The 21,997-nt window shown below is 41.1% G+C and overlaps 2 protein-coding genes across 2 annotated transcripts in view; one reads left to right on the forward strand and one right to left on the reverse strand.

Annotated features, from left to right (window-relative positions):
- LOC104984630 (WAS protein family homolog 1-like) overlaps positions 1–388 on the forward strand; it is a 1,490-nt gene extending 1,102 nt beyond the window's left edge. Inside the window, exon 2 of the mRNA XM_010834454.1 lies at positions 6–388. Within this exon, the coding sequence (XP_010832756.1) occupies positions 6–388 (383 nt within the window). The remainder of the gene's footprint in view (positions 1–5) is intronic.
- Positions 389–12,577: 12,189 nt separating this feature from the next.
- LOC104984613 (putative selection and upkeep of intraepithelial T-cells protein 1 homolog) overlaps positions 12,578–21,997 on the reverse strand; it is a 26,563-nt gene continuing 17,143 nt past the window's right edge. Inside the window, exons 5-9 of the mRNA XM_010834432.1 lie at positions 21,925–21,997; positions 19,127–19,237; positions 16,733–16,840; positions 12,880–13,002; positions 12,578–12,597 (exon numbers count right to left, since the gene is read on the reverse strand). The exon at positions 21,925–21,997 is cut by the window's right edge and continues 1 nt beyond it. Of these exons, the coding sequence (XP_010832734.1) occupies positions 12,578–12,597; positions 12,880–13,002; positions 16,733–16,840; positions 19,127–19,237; positions 21,925–21,997 (435 nt within the window). The remainder of the gene's footprint in view (positions 12,598–12,879; positions 13,003–16,732; positions 16,841–19,126; positions 19,238–21,924) is intronic.

The raw sequence follows: 21,997 nt of genomic DNA on the forward strand, positions 1-21,997 counted from the left end.
CTGGGGTGCATGCCCTTCAGCCCCGGTCCAAGGAGCGCCCAAGGAAGTGGTTGACCCCTCCAGTGGCCGGGCCACTCTGCTAGAGTCCATCCGCCAGGCCGGGGGCATCGGCAAGGCCAAGCTCCGCAGTGTCAAGGAGCGCAAGCTGGAGAAGAAGCAGCAGAAGGAGCAGGAGCAAGTGAGAGCCACCAGCCAGGGCGGGGACCTGATGTCGGACCTTTTCAACAAGCTGGCCATGAGGCGCAAAGGCATCTCCGGGAAAGGACCTGGGTCCGGGGCCAGCGAGGGGCCAGGGGGAGCCTTCGCCCGGATGTCAGACTCCATCCCGCCCCTGCCTCCCCCACAACAGACCCCGGTCGAGGAAGACGAGGATGACTGGGAGTCCTAGGGCTGGGCTTACCCTCCCCCAGGTCCCTGGGTGCACCACACCCCCGTGCATAACAGCTGAACCGGCTCCTTGGGGGACAGGGTCATGGAGGACTCTCCAGCTCTCTTGCTGGGATTTTCAAGGAGCAAGGAGGTTGCTTTCGGAGGCCAAACTGGGGAGAGGGGGAGGCATGGTGGCGGGGGGCGACCTCTGCCTTTGCTCCAGCTCCCTTCACCAGCATGTGCCCCTCTTCCCTAGAGAGACTGCGGTAAAACAGTACATGAATCAGTAAAGAAGTGATGCAAGACGCAAGCCTAAAAAAAAAAAAAATGTTCAGATTACCAACAAAAAAAACTTGATTTTTCCTCTAGTAAAATAGACACATACCATTGTTAAACTTTTTTATGAAAAAAAGGGACAGGTCATATGTAAAAATATAACAAGAAGGAGTAGATAGTTCTGCCTCAAGCTATGATGAAACAAGATGTTCCTAAACTCTTCTTTGTGAACTGTTTAAAAAGATGAGTAAAACATGTGTTTATAAAGTGCTTGAATATGTCAGTGAGAATGGTGAAGTAAGAAACTTCAAAAATCCTCGTCTGATACAGACTGTTTGTGGTCCACCCCCACACCCAAAATTCATGGGTTCACACCCTAGCCTAATTTACTTGGAGATAGGACCTTTACAGAAATAATTAAGGTTAAATGAGGTCATAAAGATAGGGCCATGATCCAATAGGATTAGTTTCTGTGTAAGAAGGAACGTGAGAACTACTGCACTCTCTCTCTCTACACTTGTACACAAAGAGGTCATGTGAGCACACAGCAAGGAGGTGGTCACCTACAAGTCAGGGAGAGAGGTCTCACCAGATACAAGACTGGCACCCTGATCTTGGACTTCAAGTCCCCAGGACTAGGAGAAAATACACGTCTGTTGTTTCAGCCGCCCAGTTTATGGTATTTTGTTATGGATGCCTGAGCAGGTTGATGATTTTCCTTTATGAGATAGTAAGTACACTAGAAAAAAAAAATGCCAGAAATCAACTTTTTTCAGAATTCTGGAAAGTAACCACAAATTTGCAGTCAGGGGAACAATTAGAAAAAATAGCTGAATTTCACTAAGAATAGTGAGTTTTGTGGCATTCTAACTTAACCTGTTCTTATCCCCTGCTTCCCATCTCAGTGGTAACCTTGAAAAGAATAGCCTTAATTCACCTACCAGTATTGGAAGAGGTAATAGAATGGACTTCAATAGCAAAGATACAAACAGGATGGAACCCACATGCATGGGCTAGACCCTCATTTGTTGCTGTTATTCAGTCCCTCAGGCTTGTCTGATTCTTTGAGAGCCTGTGGACTGTAGCACACCAGTCTTCCCTGTCCTTCACTATCTCCCTGAGTTTGCTCAAACTCATGCCCATTGAATTGATGACACCATCAAACCATCTCATCTTGTGTTGCCCCCTTCTCCTCTTGCACTTAATCTTTCCCAGCATCAAGGTATTTTCCAATAATGGCTCTTTGCATCATGTGGTCAAAATATTGGAGTTTCAGCTTCAGCATCAGTCCTTCCAATGAATATTCAGGGTTGATTTCCTTTACAATTGACTGGTTTGATCTCCTTGCTGTCCAAGGGATTCTCAAGTGTCTTCTCCTGCACCACAATTCTAAAGAATCAATTCTTTGGTGCTCAGCCGTATTTATGGTCCAACTCCCACATCAGTACATGACTACTGGAAAAACCATAGCTTTGACTATATGGACCTTTGCTGGCAAAGTGATGTCTCTGACTTTTAATATGCTGTCTAGGTTGGTCATAGCTTTTCTTCCTAGGAACAACTGTCTTTTAATTTCATGGCTGCAGTCACTGTCCACAGTGATTTTGGAACCCAAGAAAATAAAGCCTCTCACTTTCCATATTTTCCCCATCTATTTGTCATGAAGTGATGGGACTAGATGCCATGATCTTAGTTTTTTGAATCTTGAGTTTTTAAAAATTTATTTATTGTTTTAATTGAAGGATAATTACATTACAGAATTTTGTTGTTTTCTGTGAAACCTCAACATGAATCAGCCATAGGTATACATATATACCCTCCCTTTTGAACCTCCCTCCTGCCTCCCTCCCCATCCCACCTCTCTGGGTTGATTCAGAGCCCCCGTTTGCGTTTCCTGAGCCATACAGCCAATTCCTGTTGGCTATTTTACATATGGTAAGTTTCCATGTTACTCTCTCCATACATCTCACCCTCTCCTCCCCTCTCCCCATGTCCATAAGTCTATTCTCTATGTCTGTTTCTCCATTGCTGCCCTGAAAATAAATTCTTCAGAACCATTTTTCTAGATTTTGTATACATGCATTAGAATACGATATTTATCTTTCTCTTTCTGACTTACTTCACCCTGTATAATAGGCTCTAGGTTCATCCACCTCATTAGAACTGATTCAAATGCATTCCTTTCTGTGGCTGAGTAATATTCCATTGTGTATATGTACCACAACTTCTTTATCCATTTATCTGTTGATGGACATCTAGCTTGCTTCCATGTTTGAGCTATTATAAATAGTGCGGCAATGAACAATGGGATACATGTGTCTTTTTCAATTTTGGTTTCCTCAGGGTATGTGCCTAGGAGTGGGATTGCTGGGTCACACGGTGGTTTTATTCTTAGTTTTTTAAGGAATCTCCATATCATCTTCCATAGTGGTTGTATCAATTTACATTCCCACCAACAGTGCAAGGGTGGGACTTTTCTCCACACCCTCTCCAGCACTTGTTTGTAGACTTTTTGATGATGCCAATTCTGACAGGTGTGAGGTGATATCTCATTGTAGTTTTGATTTGCATTTTCTAATACCATCACTTCATGGCAAATAGATGGGGAAACAGTGGAAACAATGGCTGACCTTATTTTTCTGGGCTCCAAAATCACTGTGGATGGTGATTGCAGCCATGAAATTAAAAGACGCCTGCTCCTTGGAAGGAAGTTTATGACCAACCTAGACAGCATTTAAAAAGCAAAGACATTACTTTGTCAACAAAGGTCTGTGTAGTCAAGGCTATGGTTTTTCAAGTAGTCATGTACTTACGTGAGAGTTGGACTATAAAGAAAGCTGAGCGCATAAGAATTGATGCTTTTGAACTGTGGTGTTGGAGAAGACTCTTGAGAGTCCCTTGCACTGCAAGGAGATCCAACCAGTCCATTGTAAAGGAGATCAGTCCTGGGTGTTCATTGGAAGGACTGATACTGAAGCTGAAACTCCAATACTTTTGCCACCTGATGCGAACAGCTGACTCATTTGAAAGGACCCTGATGCTGGGAAAGATTGAGGGCAGGAAGAGATGGGGATGACAGAGGATGAGATGGTTAGATGGCATCACCGACTCGATGGACATGAGTTTGGGTAAACTCCAGGGAGGCCTCGCGTGCTGCGGTATCATGGGGTCACAAAGAGTCGGACACGACTGAGGGACTGAACTGAACTGAACTGGGCAGTGTATGGCAACTAGTATTGGCCAATACATTCCAGTATCTTGCCTGGAGAACCCCCTTGACAGAGAAGCTTGGCGGGCCACAGTCCACAAGGCCGCAAAGAGCTGGACACAACTGAAGACTTTTTTTTGCCTGTGGCAGCTCTGCCCCAGTGAGGGTTGAGCATGAAGGTGGTGCAGCTGCTTGGTTTGCAGGGACCCTGGAGGTGCCAAGTGTGCAGGAACACCAACTGCCTCTGCCACAGGCATTATGGCCCTATCAGAGTCTTTTTTTGAGCCTCTTATAGCTGGTGATCAGAAGGCCTCTTTGGCCAGTCTTTCTCTGTAGCTCCACCTATTCATGCACTTAGAGGGCTCCCTTGACTGGAGCCCTTCTCTGCTGTTTGGTGCATCAGGCACATAGAGGGGCCCCCCGGCTGGGGTCTTTCTCTGTAGATCAGCATGTCAGGCACTTAAAAGGGGCATGCTGGGCGGGGTCTTACTCTGTAGATCAGCATGTCAGGCACTTAAAAGGGGCATGCTGGGTGGGGTCTTACTCTTTAGTTCACTGTGTCAGGCGTTTGATGTGCCAGCCTCTCTACTGTTCAGGTGCCGATGCTAGCATGTGGGGAGAGAGGGGCTATGGTGATGGCTCCACCCCCTACACATGACTCAGCAGTATCGCCTTGCTTCTATGGCTGCCTGGCTTTCCTCCACAAGCATTCCCCACCACAGTCTCTTCCCTCACATCCCCTAGATCCGTCTCTTTGCAGTCAACAGCAGCCCTTGACCTGGGATTGCTCCACAATCACTAAACAGCTCCCAGCTTCTGGGCCTTCTAGGGGACCTGCATTGCTGTCCAGGGTATGTATGGCTGTGGCAAGGACTGTTTGATTCTGATTCCATTTAGGCTGCCACAGATCAGCTGTTTCACTCTTAGCCTTAAATATATCTCCTCTGACTCAGACAATTGCCCCAGTGTGGGCAGGTCCAGTCCTACTAACACTCCTGTTTTTCCCTCTAGTTCCTTTGTCCTACCAAGTTTTGAGTGGTTATATATATTCTTTTCTGCTGGTCAGGTACTCCTGTCTGCTCTCAGCTGGTGTTCTTTTTTGTGTCTAAAGGTGTATTCCTGATGTATCCATGGAGAGAGATGTACTCCACATCCACTTACTCCTCTGCCATCTTGTTCTCCTCAAATGTTGTATTTTAAGCCAGCTTTTTCACTCTCCTCTTTCATCTTCATCAAGAGACTCTTTAGTTCTTTTTCACTTTCTTCCATAAGGGTGGTGTCATCTGCATATCTGAGATTATTGATATTTCTCCTGACATCTTGATTCCAGCTTGTGATTCACCCAACATGGCATTTCACATGATGTACTCTGCATAGAAGTTAGATAAGCAGGGTGACAAAACACAGCCTTGATGTACTCCTTTCCCAATTTTAAACCAGTCCATTGTTCCATGTCTGGTTCTAACTGTTGCTTCTTGACCTGCATACATGTTTCTCAGGAGGCAGGTAAGGTGGTCTGATATTTCCATCTCTTAAGAATTTTCTACAGTTCATTGTGATACACATAGTAAAAGGCTTTAGCATAGTCAGTGAAGCAGAAATATGTATTATTATTTCTGATCTTGTTGAAGAGGACCCCCCAGGTGGCTCAGTGTTAAAGAATCTGTCTGCCAATGCAGGAGATGCAGGAGACATGGGTTGATCTCTGAGTCAGGAAGATCCCCTGGAGGGGGAAAGGGAAACCTACTCCAGTATTCTTGCCTGGAGAATACTTTGGCCAGGTGATACAGAGCTGACTTCTTTGAAATGACCCTGATGCTAGGAAGGATTGAAGGCCAAAGGAAAAGGGGATGGCAGAGGTTGAGATGGTTAGATAGCATCATTGACTCAATGGACATGAATTTGAGCAAACTCCAAGAGATAGTGAAGGACAAGGGAGTTTGGTGCTGCATTCCGTGTGGTCACAGAGTCAGACATGACTTAACAACTGAACAACAACAACTTGTTGAAGAAAATATATTGCAGAAGCTAGAGCCCTTCATCAGAGTTGACATATACATTTGACTTAGGGCTCAGAGAAGTCAAAGAAGGATTCATGGGAAAGTAGAGCAGTTTCAGATCTAGCTTCTGCATCATGCCAATGAAAGGAATCAGCAGATCAGCAGCAACATATATAATACAAGCTGCAATGGCTGCTGCTTTCTTTTCACTCTCCATCCCCCAAGAATTTTCCTTATGGCCTTCCCTAACTGGAAACACAAAAGAAAGGACTTTCTGAAAAATATAGTCAAGTTGACACACATTTAATGATACCATCACAATGTCCTTAAATCAATATTTATTTTTACATATGAGAAAGGACAGAATCATCTGAACATAAACCAATGGGAGAAATGGACAGGAGAAACAGACCAAATAGACCAAAGCTGCCTGAGATAGTGAAATTAGCTGATAAGCTTAAAATAACTTTAATTGATTTGTCCTGGCATGTCGAGGAAAAGATATTTAATAGATAGCATTACCATAGAAGTGGAGTCTATAGTAGGAAAATACTTGGGCTTCCCAGAAGGAGAAATATAACTTCTGAAATAAAAACTCATTAAAAAGAGTTTAGCAGCTTATTCAGCTGAAATAACATGGGATTAGTGAATTGGGAGACTATTTAATGGTAAATATCCAAACTGAAAAACAGAGAAGAAAAAGAATATAAAATAAAGAAAAAAGCATAGGGACATGAGAGACACAGTGAAGGATCTAACAGACATATAACTAGACACCCAAAAGCAGAAGACATATTTGAAGAAACAATGACTGAAACATTATCATTTTTTTGGAATGTTATTTTTAAACCCATGTATTAATGGAGGTACATTAACCTCAAGCAGTATCAATATAAATTAAACCATATCAAACACATTGTAGTCAAGCTATGAAAACCAAATTGAAGCAAATCTGTTTAAAGCAATCAGAGAATAAGAGACACATTGTCTTCAAAGAAGCAACAATAAGACAAATAGTTGACTTTTCAACAGGTAATACAAAAGGCAGAAAATAATGGAATGATTTACTTGACACGTTGGAAGGAAATAAGTTTCAACCAGGATTTTGTTCCAGATAAAACTATCCTTTAAAAATGCAGGTTAAATAAAGATGATTCCATAGAGGCCTTGGAGAATTATTCTACTTTTTTAAAGAGAAGTTTATAGCAACCAAATCTCTTGGTTCTTAAATCAAATTAAACAAGGTTATATGTCTATTTTTTTGTTGTTTAGTCGCTCAGTCACGTCCAGCTCTTTGCAACCACATGGACCATAGCCCTTCAGCCTCCTCTGTCCATGGGATTTCCCAGGTAAGAATACTGAAGTGGGTTGCCATTTCCTTCTCCAGGGGATCTTCCTGACCCAGGGATCAAATCTGAGTCTCCTGCTTTGGCAGGTGGATTCTTTACCACTGAGCCATCAGGAAAGCATTATATCCTGGCATGAAAACCACAGTCAGTGCCCGTATTTCTGTAAGTCAGTGTCTTTACTGGAAGGTTTCTAGTTTTTTAGAAAGGTTATTACCCTGATGAGCTTCCCAAGTAGTGCTGGTGGTAAAGAACCCACCTACCAATGCAGGAGAGGTTAGACACAGGTTCCTACTCCAGTATTTTGCCTGGAGAATCCCATGGACAGAGGACCCTGGTGGGCTGCAGTCCATAGGGTCACAAAGTGTTGGACGTGACTGAAGTGTCTTAGCACACACACACATCTTCCTGATACCTACCATGTGGGTTACCCACTGAATGGAAATTTTTTCCAAGTTTCTTCTAGATTATAACTTGAACTTGTTTCTACCCCCATGGCCTTTGTTACTTCAGTCATTATGAAAGCCAATCCTGAAATAAATTTATATACTAAAATTTTCCTTGTGTCCCTTATCAGAGTAAGCATTCTGGCTTCACTTGAAAACTTTATCCCTCTTACATTTAATTTAATGTACAAAATCATTCTTTTAGCCCTATGTACAGAAGATGTATTATCTGTTTATTTAATTTTTATTATGGACTCTCGTGCTAAGAGCCTTCTGATGCATTTCCCTGATTGATGTCCCAGATATGTTTAATTGCTGATAGATATGACATTTAATTCTGATAAGTATAGATTTATTTCTACTTTCAGAGTTACTCTCATTTTCCCATGTATATTATTGACTTTACTTCAGTCATTACCCTAATTTGTTATCTTCTGTCTTCTGATTACTTTTCTATCCATTTTAACTTTAACATAGTTTGTACAAGAGCTACAAATGAAATGCAAATTTGAGTGTATATTTTATTTGCTCTCCACCTGGCAATTATTTGACTTTATATAAAATTGCAAGGGAAAAATTAAACTGTGAGGGCATAGCTACTTTTCTTGGAGATCTTAGCCTACTGATCTTCCGTAGTCTATACATTGTTCCAGATGAAACGTTTGGTGCTTGTTTAATCCCTTAATTTTGTAGGAAACCTGTTGAGGAAATAAAATGTACTCAAGCTATTGTAAATTCACATTTTACTAAAGGCGACTAGTTGAAATAAAAACACATTTGAGAACATATTGATCTCTTCCAAGATGCCAAAGTCATCTTTGGAAAAGCCATGAGGAAACAACTTTTATTTAGAAGTCATTAACTTGACTTCTCTGGCTTAAATCAATGAGAGGAAAATCTCTGCTGGGAGGATGTGTGTAAGGAATAAAGGTATTCTAGAAAGGAGTCTGATTTAATTTGCACAGTATCTCTTAGCAACTGAAGTAAATGGATACGCTGGTGAAACTATAATCAATAATATATATTCACACACATACATTATCTCTTCCTGTCTTTTCTCTCTTTTTCTCTATTCTCCTTCACTCTCATAACTCAAACAGCAGTAAATCACTCTATGTTGTGGGAATTTGCTTGGAAAAGGCTATCATTGCACAATATCATCTGATGCTTAATATCACAAGGCACATCAGAAACTACAGTGAATCTGTGGATTTGCTTTTTAAATTTTTCTAAATATTCTTTATGTATTCTTTTAACCTTCTGGAACTTGAAAAGTTGTGAAACATAAGAGACAGAATTGGAATAATTAACTTTTCAGATAAGAGAAGAGCTAACTCATTCAGTGAAAGGGTGCAGAGAAAGTTGTTACTGAAAAAGCAATGAGATTCATCCTAAACCCTAATACAAACTTGGTAGGACTGGAGAAAACATTAAGAAAAATTGCTGAAAAAGTATTTGGGGCAATTATTTTTTCTTTGTAAAACAAAATTGACTTGATTATGAGAAATGGCTAATTTTCTTTTCTTTTTTTTGGCGACACCCCACAGGATGCAGGATCTTAGTTGGGATCGAACTTCAGCCACCCTGCGGTGGAAGTGTGGAGTCCTCACCACTAGAATTCCAGATTTTTAAAAATTTAAAAATCTAGTAGCTAATGTAGAGCATTTCAATTTATGGTCAAGTTTGATCTTGTCTAATTTTGGCCTATTGTGAAGTTGCTGCTATAGATTCTATATTAGCAATGTGAGATATATTAATATTCAGTTCAGTTCAGTCCCTCAGTCGTCTCCAACTCTTTGCCACCCCATGAATTGCAGCACTCCAGGCCTCCCTGTCCATCACCATCTCCCGGAGTTCACTCAAACTCATGTCCGTTGAGTCGGTGATGCCATCCAGCCATCTCATCCTCTGTCGTCCCCTTCTCCTCCTGCCCCCAATCCCTCCCAGCATCAGGGTCTTTCCAATGAGTCAACACTTCGCATGAGGTGGCCAAAGTACTGGAGTTTCAGCGTTAGCATCATTCCTTCCAAAGAACACCCAGGGCTGATTTCCTTTAGAATGAACTGGTTGTATTAATAGACTGTCAATGGTGATAAGTAGAATGAATTGGGTCTTTTCAGTCAACTACATTGCACAATCTCTCTTTCAAATCAATTAATATATTTTCTTGATTTATTCATAAACATCTGGGAAAGCAAAAAAGGTAACTGACAAAATCTTTGAGTGGCTGAAGCAACTCCTTCATTGGTCTCCATGGGACAAAGAGGAGCAGTGCTGAGAAATGGCCTTATGATACCACGTGGTTGAAAACAGGATTCATTTTTCAATAACGCTGGTCTCCAGTGTGAAAGACAATAAAACCTCTCCTTGATTCTAACTCTTCTTTTAATCCCACTTGGTCAGCTGGTAAGCCTTGCTTTTGAGTGGATGAATACTGGCTACGGGCTCCTTCCTGCTCTCCGCTATCACTAATCTGTGCCTCATAGGATGCAAGGATAGTGATTGAGTTGCTTTCCTCAGTGGTAGAAACCAGGCCTGAGAAGCATAAATCTGTACTGGGGGAAGCACACATTTGTCCTTGCAATTGTTTAATCTCAAAGGGTGGAATGTTTCTCAACATTGGAGAGGTAAGGAAGGGTCTGACTCCAGTCCAGGTTACTATTCGTGATTCCTTATGTCAGACCATAGGACATGACAAAGGATTTGCCCTGCAGGCTCCTCACACCAGACTTGGTGCACAGCCAGCACCTTGCAGTTTCTGGAGGGAGGTGCAGTCCAGGACTAGGCCCTTCACTCCCAGCAGCCATGTTCATATGCATACCTGCATTCCTAGCCCAGCTACCTCTTTTTGGAGGCTTCCTTACTTTAGCTGAGGGTCCTCAGCTAAAATGCTTTTTTTATTTTTAGTACCCTCTGCTGAGACCTTTTATTGGGGAAGGGCATCTTGATTAAATTATTCTTCTCCACTTTGACTCAGGATTGTTCCATTCTAATTCTCTGTTTCTCCTTCCCTTCCATTCTCCCCAAGTTAATAAAATGGCAGGAGTCTTTTGTGCAGTGTTCTTTATAGTGAGACACTATTTCAAACCCAGGTCTCCCACATTGCAGGTGCATTCTTTACTGACTGAGCCACCAGGAAACCCAAGAATACTGGAGTGGGTAGCCTATCCCTTCTCCAGGGCATCTTCCTGACCCAGGAATTAAACTGGGGTCTCCTGCATTGCAGGCGGTTTCTTTATCTCCAGAGCTACAAGGGAAGCCCTAGTGTTCTTCATAGTGAGACACCATTTCCCCAGCCTGTGCTGCAGGTCACCTGACCCTTGTCCAGCACTGGAACTATGAGGAGCCAGACTATTTTCCTTTGTGGCCTCTTACACACCCACAATAAGGGGATAAAAGCATGACTGTTGCCTTTAGTTTCTCTTGTCATCCTAATTGGCCACTTCAATATCTAGTGGCTCTCGACAGGTAGTCCAGAGAGACCTAAGAGTCAATGCCTGCAAAGATGAGAGAGCAAAGTACCCATTCTTTGTGGCTCTAGGCCTTTTTAAGCTTAAGTAAAAAGCTTGTATGTATTGTCCATAATAACTCATGATAGATTTGCACTGTATTTAGGGGAAAGAGCCTGCTAGTAATTAAGAGTATATATTTTCATAACCCTGCATTCATTTTTAATGGAACATTTCAGGATTGTAGGTTACTGGTGGAACACAAGAATGAAGTATTAAAATGTTTCTTCTCACATGACTAGTTTTACATTTCCTTCCATTGATTTCATAAGCAGATTATATTTTGCACATAAAGCCAGGACTTTCAATGTTGGATGTTATGGAATTTCAAAAATACACACTCTACTCCGAACATAGCTTCAGAAATGTTCCTGGTTCAGCCTTTGTAGATGCCTACAAGTTTCTATAATGTTCAATTATCAACTATAATATTACATTTTTAATTCTGTCTTTGAGATCAAAATAGAAGAAAATGCAGAGCATTGAATGTTTCTGGATGAAACACTTGGACCTTCCGGTTCTACTAGAATTATCACAAGTGTGAAGTCAGAACTGAGACTGTCATTGGAATCTGAGGCACTAACATTGCCCTTATAGAAACCCCGGCGAGCCTCAAGATGGCTACAATCAGAGAGCCCTTATACAGGGCACAGTGTTCCTCCTTTCCCCCTGACATTCCTTCCTTCTTTCTTTCCTCTCTTCCTTCTGTCCTCCTTTTCTTTCTTTCTTCCCTTTTTTTGTGAAGAGACTATATTGTGTTCATTTCTTTTCAGTGATATCAGCTGATACCTCAGTAAGATTTTGAGCGAACAGGCAGAGACAGTGAGAGGTAGTAGTGGTAGATGTTTCAAGAGATGTAGAAGCAGAGAGGAGAAGACAGACTTCACTGGGGTAGAATCTGACCGCTTCTGGTCTTCCTCCCCTCTGGTTGCTTCTCTGATGTGCGTGTATGAGCAGGTATATGCACGTGTGTGCATGTGATATTTATTTGAGTACACAATGTTAGATCTTTACATCAAAATTCCTCAGCTGAATAATCTCATAAGGTATGACTTATCTTCCCCATTTTGTGGAGGAAATAAATTAGATCAGCAGAGAAAAGCCATTTACCCAAGGTCAGTCAGCATGGTTAACCCAGGATAAAACCCAAGGTTATTGGATTAAAAAAACTGTGTTCTTTTCATTAAGCAACCATCCTTCTCTAGCCTGAGTATAACCTTGTCTCAAAATTACCTTCTTTCTGCCCCCGTCCCCGCCACTTTTGTTTATTAAACAGGGTACTCCCCTCACCTCTTTTTTCTTTATCCCAAATTCTATTTAGTTGAGTTTAGAGTTATCCTGAGTTATCCTGAGTTATCCTGAGTTATCCTATTACTATTACAGTTATCCTGAGTTATCCTATTACTATCTTGCTTGGGCAGCTTCAATGAACGTGTAGTTTCACTACATGTACCAAACACATCATGTTAGAAAGGTATAAATTCTGGCAAGAAAATCTGTAAAGTATTATTCTTATATCAAATTCACTGACAGCTTCGTACACTAACAGATCAAAAGAAAATGCACAGGTCTTTGTTTTCCCCCCAGCTATTAATGCGCAAGGACTGGAAAGGTCACTTTTGTAGAAACCCCAGGAGACTCAAGAAGCTACAGTCAGAGACTATATCTGGAGATCAGTTAGAAGAATGATGCCTTCTGAGTTACCACCCTTCCCATTCCATTTACCTCTGAGTCTAAAGTAAGCAGAGGAAATGATCATGGTGATGAAGACCATCAGAACACACAGGATCACAGTCATATCCTCCAGCCACATGACATCCAACTCGAAATGTGGATCTGAAATGGGGACTGTAGAGAGATGCAAGTGTTAGAAGAGTCAGCAGGGAAAGGAGGACTGGATTACAGACTAACAATAGTTTCGCTTTTCACATTCCTATTGCTCCATACTTCTGGGCTTGTATGAAGGTGAAGGAAAAGTAGGCTGGGTTGTGTAGACGATCCTGGAGATGAGCACATTTGGGCTAAGTGTGGAAGAAGGCTGTGAAGAGGCAGATATTGTTTCTTCCACCCAAGCATCATGACACTTGCTCTGGTTGGCCATTATACCCTTGTCTACTTCACGAGGTGCTGCAGGCCCTCAAGAACTCTAGACCTCTTGAGAAATATGATGAAATAAAATAATCTGGAATGAGCAGAATCTATGAGATGAAAAAGATATTATAATTCTCAAAAGTTATCCTCTTACCTATAGCAGACAGCTTCTGGAAAGTATGTTTTCAGGGTGATTATAAAAGTGGAGAATATTCCCACCTCATAATACTGATTAATATGTCTTGTGATGGAAGCACCATTACCAACAGTTAGGGTATCTGTTTCATTGCTGGTCAGCTATGCCTATACAAAATTACTTTCCTATGTTAACTCTAGTTTGTTTCACTGACATGATTGTTCACTGATTCATTCTATCTTGTAGAGAAGGACAACCAAGAGAGTAAGGATGGGGAAACAGGAGTCAGGAGTCTTAAATCCATGTCCTTGAAATAATGGTTGAAATAACTGACAATATTCTTCTTGGAGAAGAGAAAACTCAAAAGTCACCAAAATTGTTGCCCTCACAATATATTCCATATGGTCGTAGACTGTACAAATGGAGGGTAAACTGTTTCCCTAATAAATATCTACTTTACCCTATAATTTGATATAAATTCTCAGCCCTTGACTAAATCGGAGGTCCCTTTATAAGGGTGATAGCTTGAATTTTTTTTAAATAGAAAAATTGCTCTGGGGGCATGTGCAAAATGATCAGAGAGTGAAGTCAACAAGTCTCTCTCTTGGTCACACATCTCTATTTTTCTCAGATTAACATTAAGGAGAACTTCAAAGCTCTTCTTCTAAGGGGTAGAACAAAATTTAAAATAAAATTGAAAGAAAAGCTTGGAGATAAAATAGCTCTAGGATGCTAAGAGTACCAGAAAATTGTGTGTGTGTGTGTTTAAATCTATGCTGACTTTTTGGTTTTCTTTCCTTCCTACTTGGCTAGGGATGTCCATGCTTCGAAGGAAAGTTAAGGTCATGGTGGGGTGTGAGTGAAGAAAGACATGCCATGAGCTTAGGAGAAAAGGGAAGAAGAATGATGGCAAACACATGTAACCCAATCTTCCCACCAGCTGAGACCCCAGACAGGGAATTGTGACAGAATCCATAGATAATGCTAATAATAATGATAGTAATAATAATATCAAACATTAGTGTGGTTTGCACTATGTGTGAACCCAGACTAAATGACTTCAATATATTGACTAATTTAACCTAAAATAACCTTATGAAATAGGCATTATCATCAATATTTTAAGGATGAAGAAACTACAGTTCAGAGACTTTATGTAAGTCCCTCAAGTTCACACAGTTAGTGGTATAGCCAAGAAAGTCTGACTCGACTCTGGCACTGATTCTTGGGAATAAATAGTATACATCTCTTGCAGGTTTCTCTGTGCATGACCTCCACAGAAAGCAGGAAGAGCAGAATATGTCTGTTGGAGACTCAAATGCTGGCTATTTCTTGAGAAGAAACATTTACCTGCATTTAGAAAGGCAATCTGATTTATTGTAAAATATTCAGAACAAGGGACACATGATTTGAACCCCAGTAATAATTTTATTATTTGCTGGGTCAACTGATGTAAGTTGATCAAATTTTACATTCTGCTGTATCTGAAGTTCCAAAGTGCAGATAATAATAAACACTGCATAAAGATGTTAAGAATTAAAATATACAATGTTTGTGGAATTTCCTGGAAATTCATATCTGTTAAATGAATTGACAAGTGCTTTCTGAATAGATAAACATCAAGAAGGAAAATCAGTCCAGAAAGTCATGACAAACAGAAAGTTGCCTAAATAAGAAATGAGGCCGCTAAATGAGATAGTTACAGAGGAACCAATATCCATGGAGGAAAGTCCATTTTAAGTAAGGAGAAGAAAGTTCAGTAGCAATTAGAAAAGAGATTAGTGGATGGGTGTTCCTTGCCTAATTACCAGGAGTTGTGAGCACTGTGGGTGAAGGCCTCTGTGATCAATGACTTAGTTTTAGGTCTTCAAGTTAGAGTAAGCAAAAATAAAATTTTAATTTCCAGATTCACTATTAAGGATTCCAGATCTGCTTCGACAATGACAGTGACCTGCAAACTATTCTTGGGGTTTTCTGTTTTATCCAATGGAAGCCTCATAAATCACTAAGTACCCAGGCAATATTTCCCTGTAATGACCAATTCCTTTTCACAAGACTGCTGACTAAATATCTCTTTCTTTTTAATTTTATTTTTAGTCTTTCCATAGAGGATCAGTACACTACAGTTATTGAAACAGAGGTTTAAGTGCATGGTTGGGGTCCAGGCATTGCCATTACTTAGCTGTGTGAATAGCTATTCAACTTCTTTGTATTCCAGATTTTATCACATATAAAATCTAGTTCACTGAAGAGTAAATGTATTAATATTATAAAATCCATACAGCACATAATAAATATTTAATATGTACTAGCTATTACCATAGTATCTTGCTCCTTTCCTCTAGCACAAATGGAGAGAGTATTTAGCTTGCTAACATGCAAAGCAAGATTCAGGTATGGCTTTTCTTAAAGTGAAATATAAAAGCAGTTTCCAGTCTAGTATTATTTAAGACTATTTGGTCTTTATTGCATAGGAGAAAATTAATAAATAAAATCCTCTGAATAGTTCAGCCCCACTTTGTGCATGGGGACCTCAAAGATAGAGCTGAGGACCCATTTTAAAATATGCTGGGTTCAGCTATCCCCAAACTTTTACAATTGCCCTTTCCACTTCACCTTCAAAGAGAGTCAAAGAGAGCCAAAGGGAAGGATCAGTTTCAGTTGTCCATACAGACCATGAGTAGTAGTAGTGTTAATCTGGCTCTTGGTGACCCCATGGACTGTAGCCTGCCAGGCTCCTCTGTCCATGGAATTCACCAGGGAAGAATACTGGAGTGGGTAGCCATTCCTTTCTCCAGGGGATTTTCCTGACCCAGGGATCAAACCCAGGTTTCCTGCATTGCAGGCAGATTCTTTACCATCTGAGCCACCAGGGAAACCTGAGAACAAACCATAAACTTAAGCAAAATATCTGTGGACATATAAATCATTTTGAGAAGAAGACTTTTTACTTTGTATCAGTCTCTTAGAATAATCTATAACCCCCAACGTTTAAGATATACTGAATTATTATCTCGTCTAAGCTAAGCTAAAAGTACAGGAAGAATTGGCTGGATTTTTGGCAGAATATAGTTATTTTACTGAAGAAAATATTTTCTTTTGCTAAGGAGAAGAGGTATCAGCAGTTTGTATCATTAAACTCACAAAATTCTGGAGGCTGGAATCCAAATCCAGTGACATGAGGTCCAAAAATTTATTGTTCATGGAATTCGAACAAATATTTGAGGTACAAGAAGAAATCAAGCTTTCAGATAAACAGCATTGTTACTTTTCTTTGGCTAAGTGTTTTACCAGATACTGAGCACTTGGAGATAATTTTCACAAAGTTTTCATCTTTTTGGTCCCACATACCTCTTTTTCTGTAATGCAAATAGAAAATGAGGGAGACAATCATACTGAATGAAGTCAAGAATATTAGTATGCCCACTAACCAAGGAGGTAGTGCATTGCAGGAGCAACCTGAAAAAAAAAAAATACAGGGAGCTCACCATCAGTTATTGGTGTGGAGATACTTCAGATTGGGGGAAATGCACCAGAAAAACAAGATTTATAGTTTAATGCCATCCCTTTGTATATATTTAGAACAGGACTAAGGGTGGAGGGGCAGGAAATATAGGGCTAAGGCTTAGGACTAGCAGATCCCGAGTATCTAAAGGCTTAGGTCTAAAGCTGTTGGTCACTGGGACAAAAGCAGAGCTGTTTCTAGGATGGGAGTGGTTTGGGGCTGAGGCTAAACAGACCCAGAAGAAAGTAACTCATTTTTCTTTTTCTTCCTCTAGCCCATCAATCAGTGTGCTGCATTAGGGAGAGATATAAGCACTAGTCCTTATTATATCTAGATTCAAAATAGGCCAGAGTAGGATAGGTCTGGAGACCTCTGAACTGCCTAAGAGATCATAAGAGCTCTGAAAGTAAGAATCTCATGAAAGGTTGTTAGACAACATACTGCTTAAAATCTTATTTAGCACACATCACTGTGGTGTCATTTGGCTCTCTAGTCTTTCCATGAAAATATTCTATTACATGGGGGGAGGGGGGTGGCTCAGATGGTAAAGTGTCTGCCTGCAGTGAGGGAGACCCAGGTTCGATCCCTGGGTTGGGAAGATCCCCTGGAGAAGGAAATGGCAACCCACTCCAGTACTCTTGCCTGGTGAATTCCATGGACAGAGGAGCCTGGTAGGCTATAGTCCATGGGGTCGCAAAGAGTCAGACATGACTGAGAGACTTCACTTTTTCTTTTAACAACACAAGTGGTGTCCATTCCTCCATTGTGGAGTATTATGCATAGTCTAGGGTTTCCCAGATGGCTCACTGGGTAAAGAACCTGTCTGCCATTGCAGGAGATGTGGGTTTGATCCCTGGATTGGGAAGATCCCCTGAAGGAGGGCAAGGCAACCCACTCCAGTATTATTGCCTGGAGAATCCCATGGACAGATAAGACTGGTGAGCTACAGTCCATAGGGTCACAAAGAGTTGGACATGACTGAAGCAACTTAGCAGACACACATGCACAGTCTAACTTAATGTTTAAAATCTGGGATGCAAAGATTCATGAGCATCATGGTGGCATAGATGGCTCTCATTTTTGTCTCCCCATCAACATCAAAAATGTGGCATCTGTCCATAAAGAGAAGTACCTCTACAAGACACACAACCATACACCAAGGGACCTGGGAAGAGTTCTGCTCACCTGTGTGTCGGGTAACAGGAAGACAGTACCCAGTACGGGCTCTCAAACATAGTGGAGATTGTAAACTGCTTCTGGCTCCTCTTATCTGTGCTCCTAGAGAACATGCAGAACACTGAGCTACTAAAGAGAGAGGCTTTGTGGAAGTCCAGGTTTTCAGCTAGAAAGAGACCTCAGAAGAATGTAGTCTTGAAAGATAGAGCTATACCAGAAAGGATCTGTGAATTTGAAGGTTTAATTCATTAAATTATTTATTTTAATTGGAGGATAATTACAATATTGTGGTGGTTTTTGCCATACATCAGCATGAATGGGCCACAGGTATACATGTGTCCCCCCCATCCTGAACCCCCCTCCCACCTCCCTTCCCACCCTATCCCTCTGGGTTGTCCCAGAGCACTAGCTTTGGGTGCCCAGCTTCATGCATCAAACTTGCCCTGGTCATCTATTTTACATATGATAATGGACATGTTGAATTTGAAGGTTTTAAAACAGTACACCTTCGAGTCATGAACAGCTATTTTTTGTGTGTCTTAAAATTTCCCCCTAAATCCTCCAAGTCCATTTCCCCTGAAGCAGCTTGGTTGAGATGGACGAAACTTTCCCCTTGGGAAAAGTAAGCTACCTGGAGTACCTCTCCCTGTATGCTCTATTTTCCTGATACTGGGTACTATTTAAGTGACTATGCAGCTGTTTCTGCCCTGTGCATTCAGGACTTTATTTCCTGCCCTGATGGAGTCACTGTACTATTTAAGCAGTCAAGTGAGAGATACGTGTAAACTGTGTTAAGTGTTAAATGCTAAATGTTTAAAAGCTCTCCCAGTTTGTTGGGAAAGCTATCACCATAGGAAAAAATAATAATTTGAATTTGATTGAGGTACAAGAAAGCCCAGGCTTTCAGACACACAGCATTTTATCAGAAGGTCAAGGAATGGTGAGCATCTAGTAACAACCTAAGAATTCGGAACTTTCTGAGGCACACAGGCTTGGAAATCAGGGGTCATGCAGCTTTAGCTCCCCCTTCCCCTTTACATCTCCCATCCTTCAAACCCACTTACTTTGCAATCTATGATGTAGAGCAATACTGGATGCCATGGTAAAGGTCAGTGGTAGAGCCAGAATTAAGCCCAGAATCAACTTCCAAACTGTATTCCATAGAAACAGTTTATCTGAAATAGATTCATTCAAACCATTGAGGATCCCACAATGCTGAGATATTGGACCTAAGCTAGTCTGGGGAGGCGGTTATAATTGGGTGAGCAGAAAGCGACCAAGAGTCTGAAGTAGGACTAAGCCAAACGTGATTTAGTTTGAGACTGGAGCAAAGGTGAGTGAAGACTGTTCATTCCAATTCTTCCCATCCATTCTATCTCATGTTCCCCTTGAAGTAGGGCTGGTTTCTTCCCACTAAGCCTCAGACCAACTCAGTTCTTTAGTCCTTTTGTTTAAGCAACCAGTATATGTGTAGTCCTGAGTTCTCCAATGTGTTCCTGGGTCTGGCATTTTTCTTCTTGAATACATTTAAAGATTATGTAAACTTTCCTCCTCTCCTATTCAGATGAACAAACATCTGCTTTTGTTTGCTGATTTGCACATACTGTACATAGATACCTGTCATTTCACTGGGAATCTGATATTTTTCTCCCCAGAGAAATAAACACAAAGTATTCTAAAAGTAGTAAGTTGCTAAACCTGTTGGGGACTTATTCCTATTATAATAATCTTGAATTGGGATTATTCAATTTCAATTCTCTTGAATTGAGATTATCCCTCGCAGTATTTGGCTCCAATATTAATTTCACAGACATATACAAATACTAATACATGTACAGTTACTTAGCAGTTTCCAAGGCACTCATTTTGTTTTATTTCAATCTTTCAAGTATCTATTATTTTTTTGCTTATCAACTGCGTGCCATGAAATATTTGAAGAGGCTGGGGTATATCAAATACAACCAAGATCTCTACCTCTGACAAAAAAAAAACATAATAAATAATCTATATAGTAGGTTAAAAGGTGATAATGCTATATAAAAGAGAAAAATTAAAAGAGGGTAAGGTGATAGGAAATCCCAGGAAGAGGGAGTGGTACAAGTTGCGTTTTTTAAAAAATTGGTTTGTCAAAGTGGTCTTTATTTCAAAGGTGAGATGAGTACAGACTTGAAGGAGACAGGTAATTTATTGGAATTATAGCATTCTGGCAAGAGGGAACAACTGGAGCAAAGACCCCAAAGCAGGGGCAGTTTTGTCTTAGTTGGGGAACAGCAGGGAGGCCCGTGTGATTGGACTGGAGGAGACATGAGGGAACATTAAGGGGTAGGTCAGGTAGAACAGGAGCACAGGTAGTGCAGGGTGTCGTGGGTCATTCTACTCAGAATACAATGGGGAATCATTGCAGGGTTTTAAACAAAGGGTCACATATGTTTCACGTTTTAAATGTGTCCTGATATCCAAAAGAGGAGACTACACTATTGTGAACAGGAGAAGAAGTAGGGAGAACTTTATAGGTGCTATTGCCAGTATTCAGACCATGGACAATAGTGTCTTTGACTTAGATAGCAGCAAAGGTCGTAAGAAGTGGTGAGACTCTGGGTATATTTTATAAGTAAAACTAGTATTATCTCTTGACACATGTGATATCAAATATAAGAGAAAAATGGGAGTCAAGGATGACTTCAAGGATTTTTTTCTAAGAAACTAAAAATATGAAGTGTGACTGGGAAGGCAATAAATCACACAAGTTAACAGGTAATTAAGAGTTTAATTATAGATCTGTTTCATTCATAATATATACTAGATGTCAGTATTGAGATTTTGAGTATAAAGATGAAATTAGGGTTTGGGAGAGAGGTCTGGATAAACGATATCATTTGAGGAATTATTATGATTTTGTGTTAAACTATGAGATGGAATTAAGTCACATTAGAGAAAAGTGAAAGTCGCTCAGTCATGTCTGACTCTTAGCGACCCCATGGTCTATAGAGTCCATGGAATTCTCCAGGGCAGAATACTGGAGTGGGTAGCATTTCCTTTCTCCAGGGGATCTTCCCAACCCAGGGATTGGACCCAGGTCTCCCACATTGCAGGTGGATTATTTACCAGCTGAGCCACAAAGGAAGCCCAAGAATATTGGAGAGGGTAGCCTATCCCTTCTCCAGCAGATCTTCCTGACCCGGGAATTGAATTGGTGTCTCCTGTATTTCGGGAGAAGGCAATGGCACCCCACTCCAGTACTCTTGCCTGGACAATCCCATGGATGGAGGAGCCTGGGGGGCTGCAGTCCATGGGGTCACTAAGAGTCAGACATGACTGAGCGATTTCACTTTCACTTTTCACTTTCATGCATTGGAGAAGGACATGGCAACCCACTCCAGTATTCTTGCCTGGAGAATCCCAGGGATGGCAGAGCCTGGTGGGCTGCCATCTATGGGGTCGGACACAACTGAAGTGACTTAGCAGCAGCAGCAGCTCCTGTATTGCAGGCGGGTTCTTTACCAACTGAGCTATCAGGGAAGTCCACAGAAGAGGGGGAAAAAAGAAGACTCAAAGACTATGCCTTGGGAAACTTGTATTATCAAGAAGTCAGAGTGAAAAAGATGAAGTAGCAGAAGAGAATAAGGAAGAAAACAAGCAGGTAGGTGAACAAAGCCAAGAGAATCAGATCAGATCAGATCAGATCAGATCAGTCGCTCAGTCGTGTCCGACTCTTTGCGACCCCATGAATCGCAGCACACCAGGCCTCCCTGTCCATATAGTATCCTAAAAACCAAGTGAAGAGAGTATATTTATTTTTCTCTTCAGTTAATAAATTTGATGACAATGGCCATCATTTGGAGAACAAACACACAGATCTCACTTGATAGTACAATGCTTATCTTCTCCTCTTGACCAGTTACAGGGTTTCGAAGGTAGCAGGTGACATTTCCATG

The sequence above is a fragment of the Bison bison genome, unplaced genomic scaffold (genome assembly GCF_000754665.1).
Source record: "Bison bison bison isolate TAMUID 2011002044 unplaced genomic scaffold, Bison_UMD1.0 scf7180017864033, whole genome shotgun sequence".
Taxonomy (NCBI): Eukaryota; Metazoa; Chordata; class Mammalia; order Artiodactyla; family Bovidae; genus Bison; species Bison bison.